The sequence below is a fragment of the Gekko japonicus genome, unplaced genomic scaffold (assembly GCF_001447785.1).
Source record: "Gekko japonicus isolate JY-2015 unplaced genomic scaffold, Gekko_japonicus_V1.1 scaffold1470, whole genome shotgun sequence".
Taxonomy (NCBI): domain Eukaryota; kingdom Metazoa; phylum Chordata; class Lepidosauria; order Squamata; family Gekkonidae; genus Gekko; species Gekko japonicus.
This window is the reverse complement of record NW_015177058.1, coordinates 92,407-104,833: the sequence shown is the minus strand read 5'-3', so window position 1 is coordinate 104,833 and position 12,427 is coordinate 92,407. Positions and strand designations below refer to the sequence as shown.

At 51.2% G+C, this 12,427-nt stretch overlaps 1 protein-coding gene across 1 annotated transcript in view; it reads left to right on the top strand.

Moving 5' to 3' along the window:
• ZFPM1 (zinc finger protein, FOG family member 1) overlaps positions 1-12,427 on the top strand; it is a 108,692-nt gene that overhangs the window by 69,101 nt on the left and 27,164 nt on the right. Inside the window, exon 9 of the mRNA XM_015428161.1 lies at positions 2,274-2,392. Within this exon, the coding sequence (XP_015283647.1) occupies positions 2,274-2,392 (119 nt within the window). The remainder of the gene's footprint in view (positions 1-2,273; positions 2,393-12,427) is intronic.

Below are 12,427 nucleotides of genomic sequence, written 5' to 3'. Positions count from 1 at the left end.
TATATATATATATATATATTTAAAAAAACAGCTTAAAACAAAGGACTTGTTTTGGGGGGGTTTTGCGGAAAGAAAACGCGCTCCGCCCACTTTTGCCGCCGGCCGGCCTGGCTTCTTTCTCCCCAGCCAACAGGGCTCCGAAGGAGACGGGGCTCCCTTCAAGGCTGAAAAAGGGACCTGTTCCTTCGAGGTTGCTGCTGTATAGGTCTGGCTGTAGTGAAAAGCTGCTGAATTGGGATTCATGTGCACGTTTGATGCTGTCAGACGTGGACGCGAGATGGTTGTCCGTTTCCCGGGGAAAGGAACCGTTGGTCCTTGAGGGTTTACATACCCTGTTCTGATTCGTTTTACTCGGCCAAGTCATCCGCGAGGGGAATGGTCTCCATCCTCTCAGAGGGGACCTTTTACTCTTTCGGCTGGTTCTTCTGTTCGTTGGGGTTCTGCCGTGTAACACGCACCCCTTCAGTGTTCCCTCTAAGCTGCGTTAGTGTGAGCTAGCTCACAGTTTTTTAGCCTCCGGCTCACACATTTTTGCCTTCGCTCAGGAAGGAGGGCTCCAGAGCAAACTAATTGATGCAGGAGCCAAATCGCTCGCTCACAACTTTTATGCCAGTAGCTCACAAAGTAGAATTTTTGCTCACAAGACTCCACAGCTTAGAGGGAACATTGCACCCCTTCTACAGAAAGTTGGTAGATTGATTACGGCTGTAAACAACCATGATGCTCCAACTTTTTGGTCCTTGATTAATAAGGGCCTTGATCACGGCTCTAGATCATGCTGTCATATTTCTCCTAGTGTTTGGGAGAACTATTTTGGAGAGGTTTTCGGCACCCCTTCGACTGGGAAACTGGCCTTTCTTTGTGAGAACTCTCTGGTCCCGTCACTTTACAAATCTGTAATGGTTTTATCCCTTTGAGCATGCGATGCTTTGGGCTGCCCACACAGGGGCGAGGAGAAATTCCTGGAGATTTGGGGGTGGAGCCTGGGGAGAGCAGGGTTTGAGGCGGGGGTGGCCTCAGTGGGGTACGATTCCATAGCGCCCACCAAAGCAGCCATTTTCTCCCAGGGAACTGATATCCACAGTCTGGAGATCAGGGGTAGTTCCAAGAGGTCTCCAGACCCACCTAGAGACGGGCAACCATGCTGCCTGCTGTGGCGTCAGCGTCGCCTGGCATCGCCTACTCTGATTGGCTGTGGCTCCGCAGAGCCCTAGGAGGTTTTTTCCTGCTCCATCTAACTGGAGATGCTGGGAGCACAGAAAGGTTTTTTTCCTGCTCCATCTAACTGGAGATGCTGGGAGCAGGACAGAGGAAATCCTGCATCCTGCTACTACTCTTAGCCCCTCTCCCTTGGTGGAGGTCACTCTCTGTTTCGTCACGATTGTCGGGCTCGGAGAGAGGAGAAGAGGGCAACTGGCCTGCTTTATCTTGTAGAAATGTCGTTTTCGCCACTTCCTGTGTGAATCCTGCACATCTCGTTGGCCTGTTTTGTATGGACAGTCAGGTCGAGCTGGAGCCCCGACTCCCTGTCTGCCTCCCCACACTCTGTGGTTCCTCTCCCCACAGTGCTGTTTTCTCCTTTGGAGTGCTCCTCCTTCACAGTAAAGGTAAAGGTTTCCCTTGCTCGAAAGCCAGTCGAATCCGACTCTAGGGGGCGGTGCTCATCTCCGTTTCCACGTCGAAGAGCCAGCGCTGTCCGAAGATGTTTCCGTGGTCATGTGGCCAGCATGACTAGACGCCGAGGCGCACGGGACGCTGTTACCTTCCCAGCGAAGCAATACCTGTTTATCTACTTGCAGTTTCTTGCTTTCGAACTGCTAGGTTGGCAGGAGCCGGGGCCAGAGACAGGAGCTCACTCCGTCACACGGCACTCGGGTCTCACTGCCAAGTTACAGACCTTCCAGTCTGCAGCTCAGCGTCTTAACCTCTGAGCCACCACAGCTCCTCCTTCACAGTAGGCACAAGTAAAACAGGAGATCCACCTGCTGGGAGGAAGGAAAGAAGGGCGGCCTGCATAGATTTCAGTGCGCTTGTGATGACCAGTTAACTCTAACACACTTTATAGGATGCCAACAAGGCTCCAAGGCGACGTGTTGATGAAGTGTAAGCATTAGGGGATTGCTTTTTGCTATTTGTTTTCTTATTACCATTATGTATTAACTAGTAGCAAAGCTCGTTGTAAAAGGAACACAATGAACGCTAGCAAGATCTTGGTCTGGCCCTCCTCCTTGGCCACTTTGTCATCTATGGCGCTGGTCCTTGTCCACTCGCAGCCCGCCCTGCCAGCTGCAGCCGTCCGCGGGCAATGACGACTGGTGTGGTGGTGGCATGGTGAGTCTCGACCTCCTTACCAGATCGTTGGGCCTGTCTGTCGCCTCGCAGCACACCGAGGGTAAGAGGCTGGCCGCTGCTTCCGTGGGCTCGCAGCCTGGCCAGCTCCCTGCATCCTGCCATGGCCGACGACGACTGGTGCGGTGCCGCCATGTTCAGCCTCGGCCTCCTAAGCCTCCACTCGGTGGAGCGTCCATACCCTTCAGCAGCTCCCTCCAGACTGAGACCGAGACACTGGCTGCCGGCTCCATGGGTGGGACTGAGGCAACGCAGCCAGGGGATTGGCACACCTTCCGAGTGACAGATCAGGCAGCCAACTCATTTGGGAGCATATGGAACATTGCCACCCGAAAACAGAATTATATATGAGAGGTACTTTATTGCAAGATTTTTTATATCCTTGATCTACATAACGCTTGAAGGTGTGACGCAAGCAGAAACATTGCTGATCCAAGGACCATATGATCCTGATTTTTAAAAAAAAAATGGGGAAGATTATAGTGGCCATTAGCCAGGATGGTGAAATGGAACCTCCATGTTTGGAGGCGGTATGAATGCCCTTGCTGGTGGGTCTTCTGGGATAGCTGGTTAGCCGGCATGGGGTACCAGATGGGAGCCTAGGCAGACGCTGGGTGTGATCTTGCAGGGTTGTTCTTATGTTCATACATGAAGAAAACGGAAAGGGACAATGTGTGATCACAGCTCAGCAATGCTGTACGCAGGAGTTTATTCATTTACTTTAAGTATTTCTGTGCAGAGTTGAACACATGAAGCTGCCTTATACTGAATCAAACCATGGCTCCATCAAGGTCAGTGATGTCTACTCAGACTGGCAGCTGCTCCCCAGGGTCCCAGGCGGAGGTCTTTCACATCACCTGCCGCCTGGTCCTTTTAACTGGAGATGCCGGGGATTGAACCTGGGACCTTCTGCCTGCCAAGCAGAGGCTCTTCCACTGAGCCACAGCCCCTCTTTACAGCTCTCCAGGGTCCCAGGCGGAGGTCTTTCACATCACCTGCCGCCTGGTCCTTTTAACTGGAGATGCCGGGGATTGAACCTGGGACCTTCTGAATGCAAAGCACTCCCAACACACATGAAGCTGTCTTATATTGAATCAGGCCCTGAATCCATCAAGGTCAGTCTTGTCTACTCAGACTGGCAGCTGCTCTCCAGGGTCTCAGGTTGAGATCTTTCATGTCTCCTCCTGCCTGGTCCTTTTAACTGGAGATGCTGCCAGGGATTGAACCTGGGACCTCCTGCGTGCCAGGCAGAGGCTGTACTACTGAGCCACGGCCTCTCCCCATGTGTACCTTTCCACCCAGTTCAGGCTCCCCAACGCAGCAAAAATGTCAAACATTCAAACAACACTTAATATATATATTTATTTAAAATAATGAAACAAGACATATAAATGCTTGAACTCACAAACAGGGAAGAGGGCTAATGAGAGTTAGTGAGGGAACGCTGAACGAAGCAGAACAAAAAAAGTCTTCACCTGCTGACAGAAGAGAGAGACAGACGAATCTCTCTGAGGGGGGGCTCCAAAGTTTTGGTGCCACAACCGAGAACCCTTGCCCCCAGCGTTCCCTCTAAGCTGAGGTAGTGTGAACTAGCTCACAGTTTTTTAGCCTCCGGCTCTCACATTTTGGTCTTCGCTCAAGAAGTTATGCAGCAGTCAAATTGCTCGCTCGCAACTTTAATGCCAGTAGCCCATAAATTAGAATTTTTGCTCGCAAGACTCCACAGCTTAGAAGGAGCATCGGTTGCCACCTGTTCAGCCTCAGGCGGGAGGCACCCACAGCAGGGACTCAGAAGACAGCCGAGCGGTTGGGTCGGCTCATATGGGAGTAGTCAGAGTTCTGGGCTGGTGGCTCGCTGTCGCTGAGAGCTGCGTTCAGCATTTATCCTTGTCTTCCCACCGTGCCTGCCATCTGGACAAATGACTCCAGAACCAAACATGCGGCAGCTTCCTCGTGCAGAGGCAGCCACATTTTGTAAGCAAATGGCGCCCTTCTCCTCCAAAAAAAAAAGTCTCACGGGGTCAGGGAAACGCACTGCGGTGGGTGTCTGTGGTAGGGTTCTTGTGTGGAGAAAGTGACGAGGAAACGGATCCCGTTGCCAAAGGCTGAAGGGTTGGGGGCCAACAAAGGGAAGTTGCTCCTCCGCAAACAGGTTACCAAACTGTGAGTCTCATGGCCACTGGGTGTTGCAAATGGTTAAGTAATTTTCCAGGGTGGGGATTATTGGTGCCGTTCCGCATGCAAATGTTGTAGCCACCGTCTTATTTGCCTTGCTCAGAAAACGAAGATTCGGAGTGGCTTTAGGATTTCCTGGCCCCACCGTTGCAAGCTGGGGTCCCTGTTTTCTCCTCTGCATCCAAGAGGAACCCCAGGGAACAGAACCTTTTCCCGACTCCGTCCCTTCTTTTTCTTCCCCCCCCCACCCCCCAATTCCTTTTGTAACTTTATTATCACAGGCGTCCAGGCCGATACCAGCCCAATTTGGTTAATGATCCCAGAGATAAGAATTATTCCGATAACTTCCAGGCCAGCTGGCTTGCAGGAGCCAATCGGATCCGGCTTTGCCAGGAAGCTGATGGACAGATAAGATAAGGGGGGAATTGTATTAACCTGCAGGGTGGTGAAACCGAGAGCCAGCGCCACCGATCCCGAGATTAGGGGCAGCAAGAAGCGCCTGCGCGCACCGAGCGAGGGAGAGGGAGAGAAATGGACTTTGTGCCTTGTGATAATCTGCGAGATTGTTCTGGCCATTAGCTAGGCTGGGCCCGGAGCTTATTAAGGTACGCTTCGCAGTTTCTTGTTTTCTTTCCGGCCATTTGGATACGGCCCAGAGAAACGCAGAAGGTGCCACACTGTGTGACCCCTCAGAGCAGGGCATCGTCTGGCCCTCCCTTGTCCTGTTGGGGGAGTTTTCTGTGTGATGATTGCTGGTTTGTACATGGGAGCAGAAGGAAGTGGTAGAAAACTGAGGTGGTAAATTACACCCTGCCGTGGTAAACAGCACATTGGGGATGCCGTTTTTTGAGTGCTCCGCACAAAAGAAAAAAAATCCCTTGAGAGCCAGTTTGGTGCAGTGGTTAAGTGCTCGGTCTCTAATCTGGGAGAACCGGGTTTGATTCCCCACTCCTCCACTCGCAGCTGCTGGATGACCTTGGGCAAGCCATACCTCTGTCAGAGCTGTTCTCTCAAGGGCAGTTCTCTCAGAGCTCTCTCAGCCCTGCCGACCTCCCAGGGTATCTGTTGTGGGGAGGGGAACGGAAAGGAGATTGTCAGCCGCTCTGAGACTCCCTTGGGTTCTGAAGGGCGAGGTATAAATCCAATCTCTTCTTCTTCTATGAAAATTCGCATATCAAGGGGGGGATTTAACTCTTTCTACTCCTGCTTGGCCCTGACCTGGATAGCCCAGGCTAGCCCGATCTTGTCAGACCCTAGAAGCCAAGCAGGGTCAGCCCTGGGTTTATACTTGGACGGGAGACCACCAAGGAAGTCCAGGGTTGCTACACAGAGGCAGCCAACGGCAAACCACCGCTGCTGTTCCCGTTTGTGTTACTTTTCTTCTTGTGGGGAACTCTTCGTGCAAGGGAACCTTCTAAAAACCAACGATCCACCGCCAGAGACCTAGAACGGTCAAGTCGGTTCTACCTCTGCAGTCCCGAGTCGGTTGGGTCAGGGCCAAGGCCTCTGGGATCAGAGATGATCCTTTCAGTGCGCTGAAAGCACCACAGCCCTGGCGCTCCCCTTCCCTGATCTTCCACCCGTCTGTCACGCACGCAGGCAATCTCAGGCCGTGCGCAGGTGACCAAGATCACGGTCACACCGCTGCACCTGTGAAACGGGGAGCGATGGATGTAAGGACACAACGCTCTTTCGCTCTTTTGTGACTCGCAAAGCACTGCTGTTGTCTCTGATGCGCTGCGGCATGACGTAACCAAAAGCCAGGTCACCACGCTGGGGGACGCCCAGTCTCATCTGAGATGGGGAGTGTTGGGATTCTTTTTGAGTAAGTCAAGCCAAAAGGGAGGTCTGAAGGTCTTGGGAGGGTGCTCTGGGCCTTCTCAAGGGAGCCTGGAACCAGAGTGGTGGCAGCATCAGGTGACACCCCACCTGAGCTGTGACACCGCCCCCTGCAGGTCCCCCTGCACTTGCTACTTCAGCCACAGTTTGTGAGGCTCCACAAGCTTTTTGTGAGAGCCGAAGGGCTGGTAGCCTGTTGCTTCCAGGTTGTGGCCGTATCAGCTGATGAAGACTCGGAGTCCTTGTGTTGCAGTGATGGCACAAGCCACCGTGGTGTAACATCTGGTATGCACATGGTAGGGAGAGCCCATCTGGCAGGAGAGTTGTATGTTGGGCTGTGTTTTGTGAAGGTGGGGGAGGGCCCCTGTTTTGTTGGTGTTGGGATTCTTTTTAAGTAAGTCAGCAGAGTATTAAGAGACTGAGTCCATGGTGTGTTTAAAATATAAAAGTTTACTATAAACCTAACATGGGGAAAAGGTACACAAGATATGAAAATAACAAAGAGCTAATATGCCTACATCCTTGCAGCTAAAAGGTAAAACGGGGAGAGCCGAAATGGCGTCTCCTTCTGTGGTCAGAACAAAGAGAGGAGGGGAGAAGCCAATATGCTAAGTACTTGACACCTTGGTTTCCAATCAGACTAGCAAATCAACTCCAAAGTTCCCGGGCATTCTCTTGTCTAAACAGATTGGTTACAAACAAACATGTGACTTAAACATCATTAACCCTGCAAATACTGAAGTGTTTTGACTTGTAACACCCAACAGGGAGGCAGAGAAGCGTCCTGAGGGGTACATGAGAAGGGATAGCGTGGTTGCCCCTTTCGGTCCTTGGAGGGAAAAGCTAAGAAGGCAAAACCCAAAAGTCTGATGGAAACTGGGACTTGAAGGAGAACAGCTTAAGGCAGCATGGCATAGGAGTTTGGAGAAAGAAGTCCCGGCACATAGAGAAGAAGAAGAAGCAGAGACTGGATTTATACCCCGCCCTTCACTCGGAGTCTCAGGCTGCGTTCAGACGGGCCATTTCAGCCGGTATAGATACCGGTTGGAAACGGAGTACTTACGCGCGATCACACAGGCAACATCTGCCTCCCGTCCCGAGCCGTCGCCAACCATCACAAACACCCCTTGAACCGGTGTAGTTTGCTACTAGGTCCCCAAGTGGTGTTTTCCTGAGGGCTCCGGTTCCAGCCGCATTTTCCCCGTGTGATCGCTCTCCGTCGGTGTAGAGCCCCTTCTGCTGGGAAGCCCGAGGCTTCCACTTTTCGCCCGCCATTTTTTTTAGCCACAACGATATGCGCTTGGGCGAAGCTTCGCCCCGGCGTGAATAAAACAAAACCAAAAAAAAGCGATTAGTTTTAGGCTTCGGACGATTCCAGGACCTCACGGAGGCCCTTTGCACTGTTAAAGTTTAAAGGGCAGTGTTCTTTCAGGGCATGCTTTTCGGGACAGGGTGTTCTGCACCTGCGCGAAGATCTCAATTCTGTGGATGGCTGTCTATGCGCATGTGCAAAATGTAAAATAATAATTTTTTAAAAACACCGATGCGCACTGCTGAGCACCTAGTGTGGACGCCCGGGAGCGATGCGTTGCACGGTGAGGGAGGTAAGTGTGACCCCACTTGGAACCGGAGCAGTTTAAACCGCTCCTGGCAGGCCGTCTGACCGCACCCTCAGAGCGGCTTACAAACTCCTTTCCCTTTCCCTCCCCTCCCCACAACAGACACCCTGTGAGGAAGATGGGGCTGAGAGAGCTCTTTCGAGGACTGCCCTTGAGAGAACAGCTCTGACAGAACTATAGCTTGCCCAAGGTCATCCAGTAGCTGCAAGTGGAGGACTGGGGAATCAAACCCGGTTCTTCCAGATTAGAGTCCATGCACTTAGCCTCTACACCAAACTGGCTCTCTCTGCAGTGCCGGAGGCCAGACAAAACCTTCTATGAGATCAGAGAAAGATGGTGATCTAGCGAATCTAGCGCATATCTGCATATTGTTGACATATGCACAAGAGCATTTTAAAAAATCCCCTGCAGATTTTCTACCACACCAGAATTGTGCCGACAGATTTGCACAACAGCAAAACTCAGACAGGGCAAGAGAAATATCTCTCGATTTCAGAGCCTTTTGTGTTCTCCTCTTGAGATAAGGCCTGGAAGAGGGCCTTGTGGCACTTTGGGGGCTTAACTGATTCATTGTGGCCGGGGCTTCCCTCAGCCGCAGCCTGCTCTGTCAGGTGCATGAAAATGTTGTACACAGACGTGGTGGAAGAGGAAAATAAAATTCCGAACGGTGAGGCCGAAAGGCAGGCCACGGAATGCTAGAGGTACACAAACATACACAGTTGAAAGCCAGGCAGAACAATAAAATTATAAAACAAAATCACCTTTGTTGTGAATTTACAGCAAGCAACATCAGTAAAGAGTGAAATGGAAAAGAGTTTCTCTTGATGGGTAAAGGAGAACAGGGAGGTGCCATGGGGGAATATCCTTTGAATATCCAGTTTGGTGTAGTGGTTAAGGGCGGCAGACTCTAATCTGGGAGAACCGGGTTGGATTCCCCACTCCTCCACTTGCAGCTGCTGGATGACCTTGGGCAAGCCATAGTTCTGACAAGAGCTGTCCTTGAAAGGGCAGTCCTCGAAAGAGCTCTCTCAGCCCCGCCGACCTCACAGGGTGTCTGTTGTGGGGAGGGGAAGGGAAAGGAGTTTGTAAGCCGCTCGGAGACTCCGAGCGAAGGGCGGGGTATAAATCCAATCTCCTCCTCCTCCTTCTCCTTCGAATGCCACTGGCAGGGTACATTGTGTGACAGCCGACGAGGCTACTGTCTGAAAACGGGACATGTTAGCATCATCCACCCTTCGTTCCCCTTGACCTGAGCCACCCTCTTTGCAAGAAGAAGAGAATTTTTCTCACAGTCATCAAGGAGAAATGGGAGAGCATTTTTCTCACAGTCATCAAGGAGAAATGGTGGAAACTGTGGCTTCAGCCTGAAGCTGTCCTGGCCGTGGGCTAAAAGGAAGCAGCTCTAGTTGGACTGCAGGTGGTTCCTGCTTCTCTGTCATGTGGATGAAAAATGCCTTTCTTTGGCCTGGGGAGGTGGCCTCTATTTCTGGGCTTACTGGCTGGCCAGAAGGGGCTTTCTTTGGAGGGTCCGCTGGCCTGAACGCTGCAGTGAGTTCTTACTGTAGAGCTGCTCCGTTTCCGTTTTGTTTCACTGACTCTCCATCCACTTGGCTTCTAATTAGGGCATAATTCCTGTCCCTTTTCCCCTTTTTTGCAAAACCCGGCAAGGCTGAAGGGAGGGAAGCAGGCGTCTTGGCTTGCCCTATTTTTGTCCCCCGGTGTCTGGAACGGTTGCCTCCTTTATCAGTGGCCGTGTGTTTTCTCTGGTGGGGATTGATACACAGAAGATGGAGTGCTCTGACATGGAAAGTGTCAGGCAAAAGGCTGTTATCTCGGAGGCATGGTCTCCTGACCCAAACGCAGCTGATTAGCCAGCAAGAAGCAGGAGGGAAGGATGGCAGTTTGTTGGGCACAAAATCCGCTTGTTTGCCCGGCTGGCCGGGACTTGTCGTTTAACCCTCAGTTGGCTGCTTCCCTCCCAAGGTTCCTAAAGAGAGCAGGAAGCTCTTTGCTGTAGGCAACAGAGGGGAGAAACTGGGTCTCGTACCCTGTGGCAGCGCTGCAATTTTGGTAGAGGGACCAGCGCTTGAGACAGAATGGATGGCTCCGCTTTCTAAGAGTTGGAAGTCGTTTGCAGGAGAGATTGCAACCAGTTTATTTATTTATTTATTTATTAGATTTTTATCCCGCCCTCCCGCCGAAGCGGCTCAGGGCGGCTTACAACCATTAAAACCAGTAAAATTAATGCAATACATCTAAAACAGTCTGTAGCAAAACAATAAAACTACAAATTTACAACAACAGTACAGTACAGTTTACAATTTACACATGGCGGCAAGCCATATAAAGTGCTATAAATATTGGTCTGGGCTATTGAACGTTTGGCGGAACAGCTCCGTCTTTACCGCTCTGCGGAATTGGTGGAGATCCCGCAGAGCGCAAATTTCGTGTGGGAGCTGGTTCTACCATATTGGTGCAGCCAAGGAGAACGCCCTAGTTCTTGTAGTTGTTAACTTGGCGTCCCTAGGGCCAGGGGGGACTAAGCGGTCCTGCGACTCAGATCTCAGTGCTCTTGGAGGGACATACGGGGAAAGGCGGTCCCGCAGGTAGACAGGCCCCAGACCATACAGGGCTTTAAAGGTCATAACCAGCACCTTGAAGCGTATCCGGAACGCTATTGGCAGCCAGTGCAGCGACCTCAGCACAGGTTGGATGTGTTCCCTCACCGGGAGACCCATCAGCTACCTGGCCGCGGCATTCTGCACTAGCTGCAGCTTCCGAAGTTGCCCCAAGGGCAGCCCCATGTAGAGAGCATTGCAGTAGTCAATTTTGGGGGGCATTTGTTTCACGCAGTTGTGGTGGGACTCCTTTAACCAGAAGTGGCAATGAGTCAAAAGAAATGACATATGTGCACCAGTGTTCCCTCTAAGCTGAGTTAGTGTGAGCCAGCTCACAGTTTTTTAGCCTCCGGCTCACAGATTTTTGTCTTCGCTCAGGAAGGAGGGCTCCAGAGCAAACTAATTTATGCAGCGGCCAAATCGCTTGCTCACAACTTTAATGCCAGTTGCTCACAAAGTAGAGTTTCTGCTCACAAGCAGCATTGCACCCTGGATAACCAAGATCCTCTCAACCTGCTTTTGAGTCTCTTAGCTACTGTTGCACACCTCTAGGCCAAGATGGCCTTACCCTGAGTCAGTTCCTTTTTTCTCAAGCTGCAGCAAACGCTAAAAATTCATTTTCAGAAGTGATGCTGAGAGTATCGTTTGGGCTGAGGTGCAGTTCTTAGCGCAAGAACAGAGGAGAACAGAAGCATTACTAAACCAAGTATGTTTTCAGCGGTAGGTTTTATGTGTAAAACGCAGGCCTTCGAAATACAGAAAGTGATTTAAGGATCACTTTTAAAGGGGGCTTAAGTGTTTTTCTTTCTCTGGAAACCTGCACAGATCTGGCAAGAGTTCAGTCTCCTGAATGGCAAATGCCGTACACTCAGGGGAGGTGTTTTGTTCGGATTGTGAATCCATCGGGGCTCAAGGTTTGTTTAAGCTGAGCTGAAATCATTAAGTGTTCTTTTTCAGTCCACGGAAAGGAGCTGTAGATTGGTTTCTCCCCATCCAGTTGTCTGAGTCTTTTAAGATTCCCTTAGAGGACGCAAGTAAGTGGCGGCCAATCCAGATTTCTCACTGGGTAGAACTTCCAACAGTTTCACGAGGCCTTCGTTTTTGGCGGGGTGGTTGCTGTCTGTCACGGCTCAGGTGGGGTGTCACCTGACGCTGCCACCACTCTGGATTTAGGTTCCCTTGAGAAGGCCCAGAGCCCCCTCCCAAAACCTTCAGACCTCCCTTTTGGCCGAATAACAGGCGTGAGGACCAGGCAGAGTTAAACCAGGAAAAGGTTTATTTTATAACAACAAGGTGCAGAATAATAACAGTAAGTGGGTGAAAATAAAAGAAATCAAATGCCCTAACGCGTCTAAATATATACTGTCCCTAGCTCACTATCTCAAGTGGCCTTAGACTACTCACCCTTCCCTCAGGATGAGGGTCTCTACCCTGCAGCAGCCTTCCTTCTGGCTCTGCCCTCTTGGAAGAAAGAACAGCTTCTGCTCTGGCACCAGCTCTTTTGTTCCCCAGCCCTCTTCTTCCCTATTGGTCAATTTTGGCTCCAAAACCTCTCAGGGGCTTTTGGGAGTTGTAGGCCCAGCCTCACCTACTGCTAGCCAGACTCCCTGGCCCTAGTAGGCCTCTGGTGGCACAGCCCAGATCATGACACTATCACATAAGTGCAGGGGTCTTTTCCTAGAAAAAGAGCTGCAGGAGTTCATTAACATACGGTATGCTAATGAGCTACTAGGCTGTTAGCATACTAGCTCATTAGCATATGCAACGCCCCCTGACATCACCGGTAGTGATGTCAGAAGGGAAAGCAAAGGGGGGGCATATTCAAAA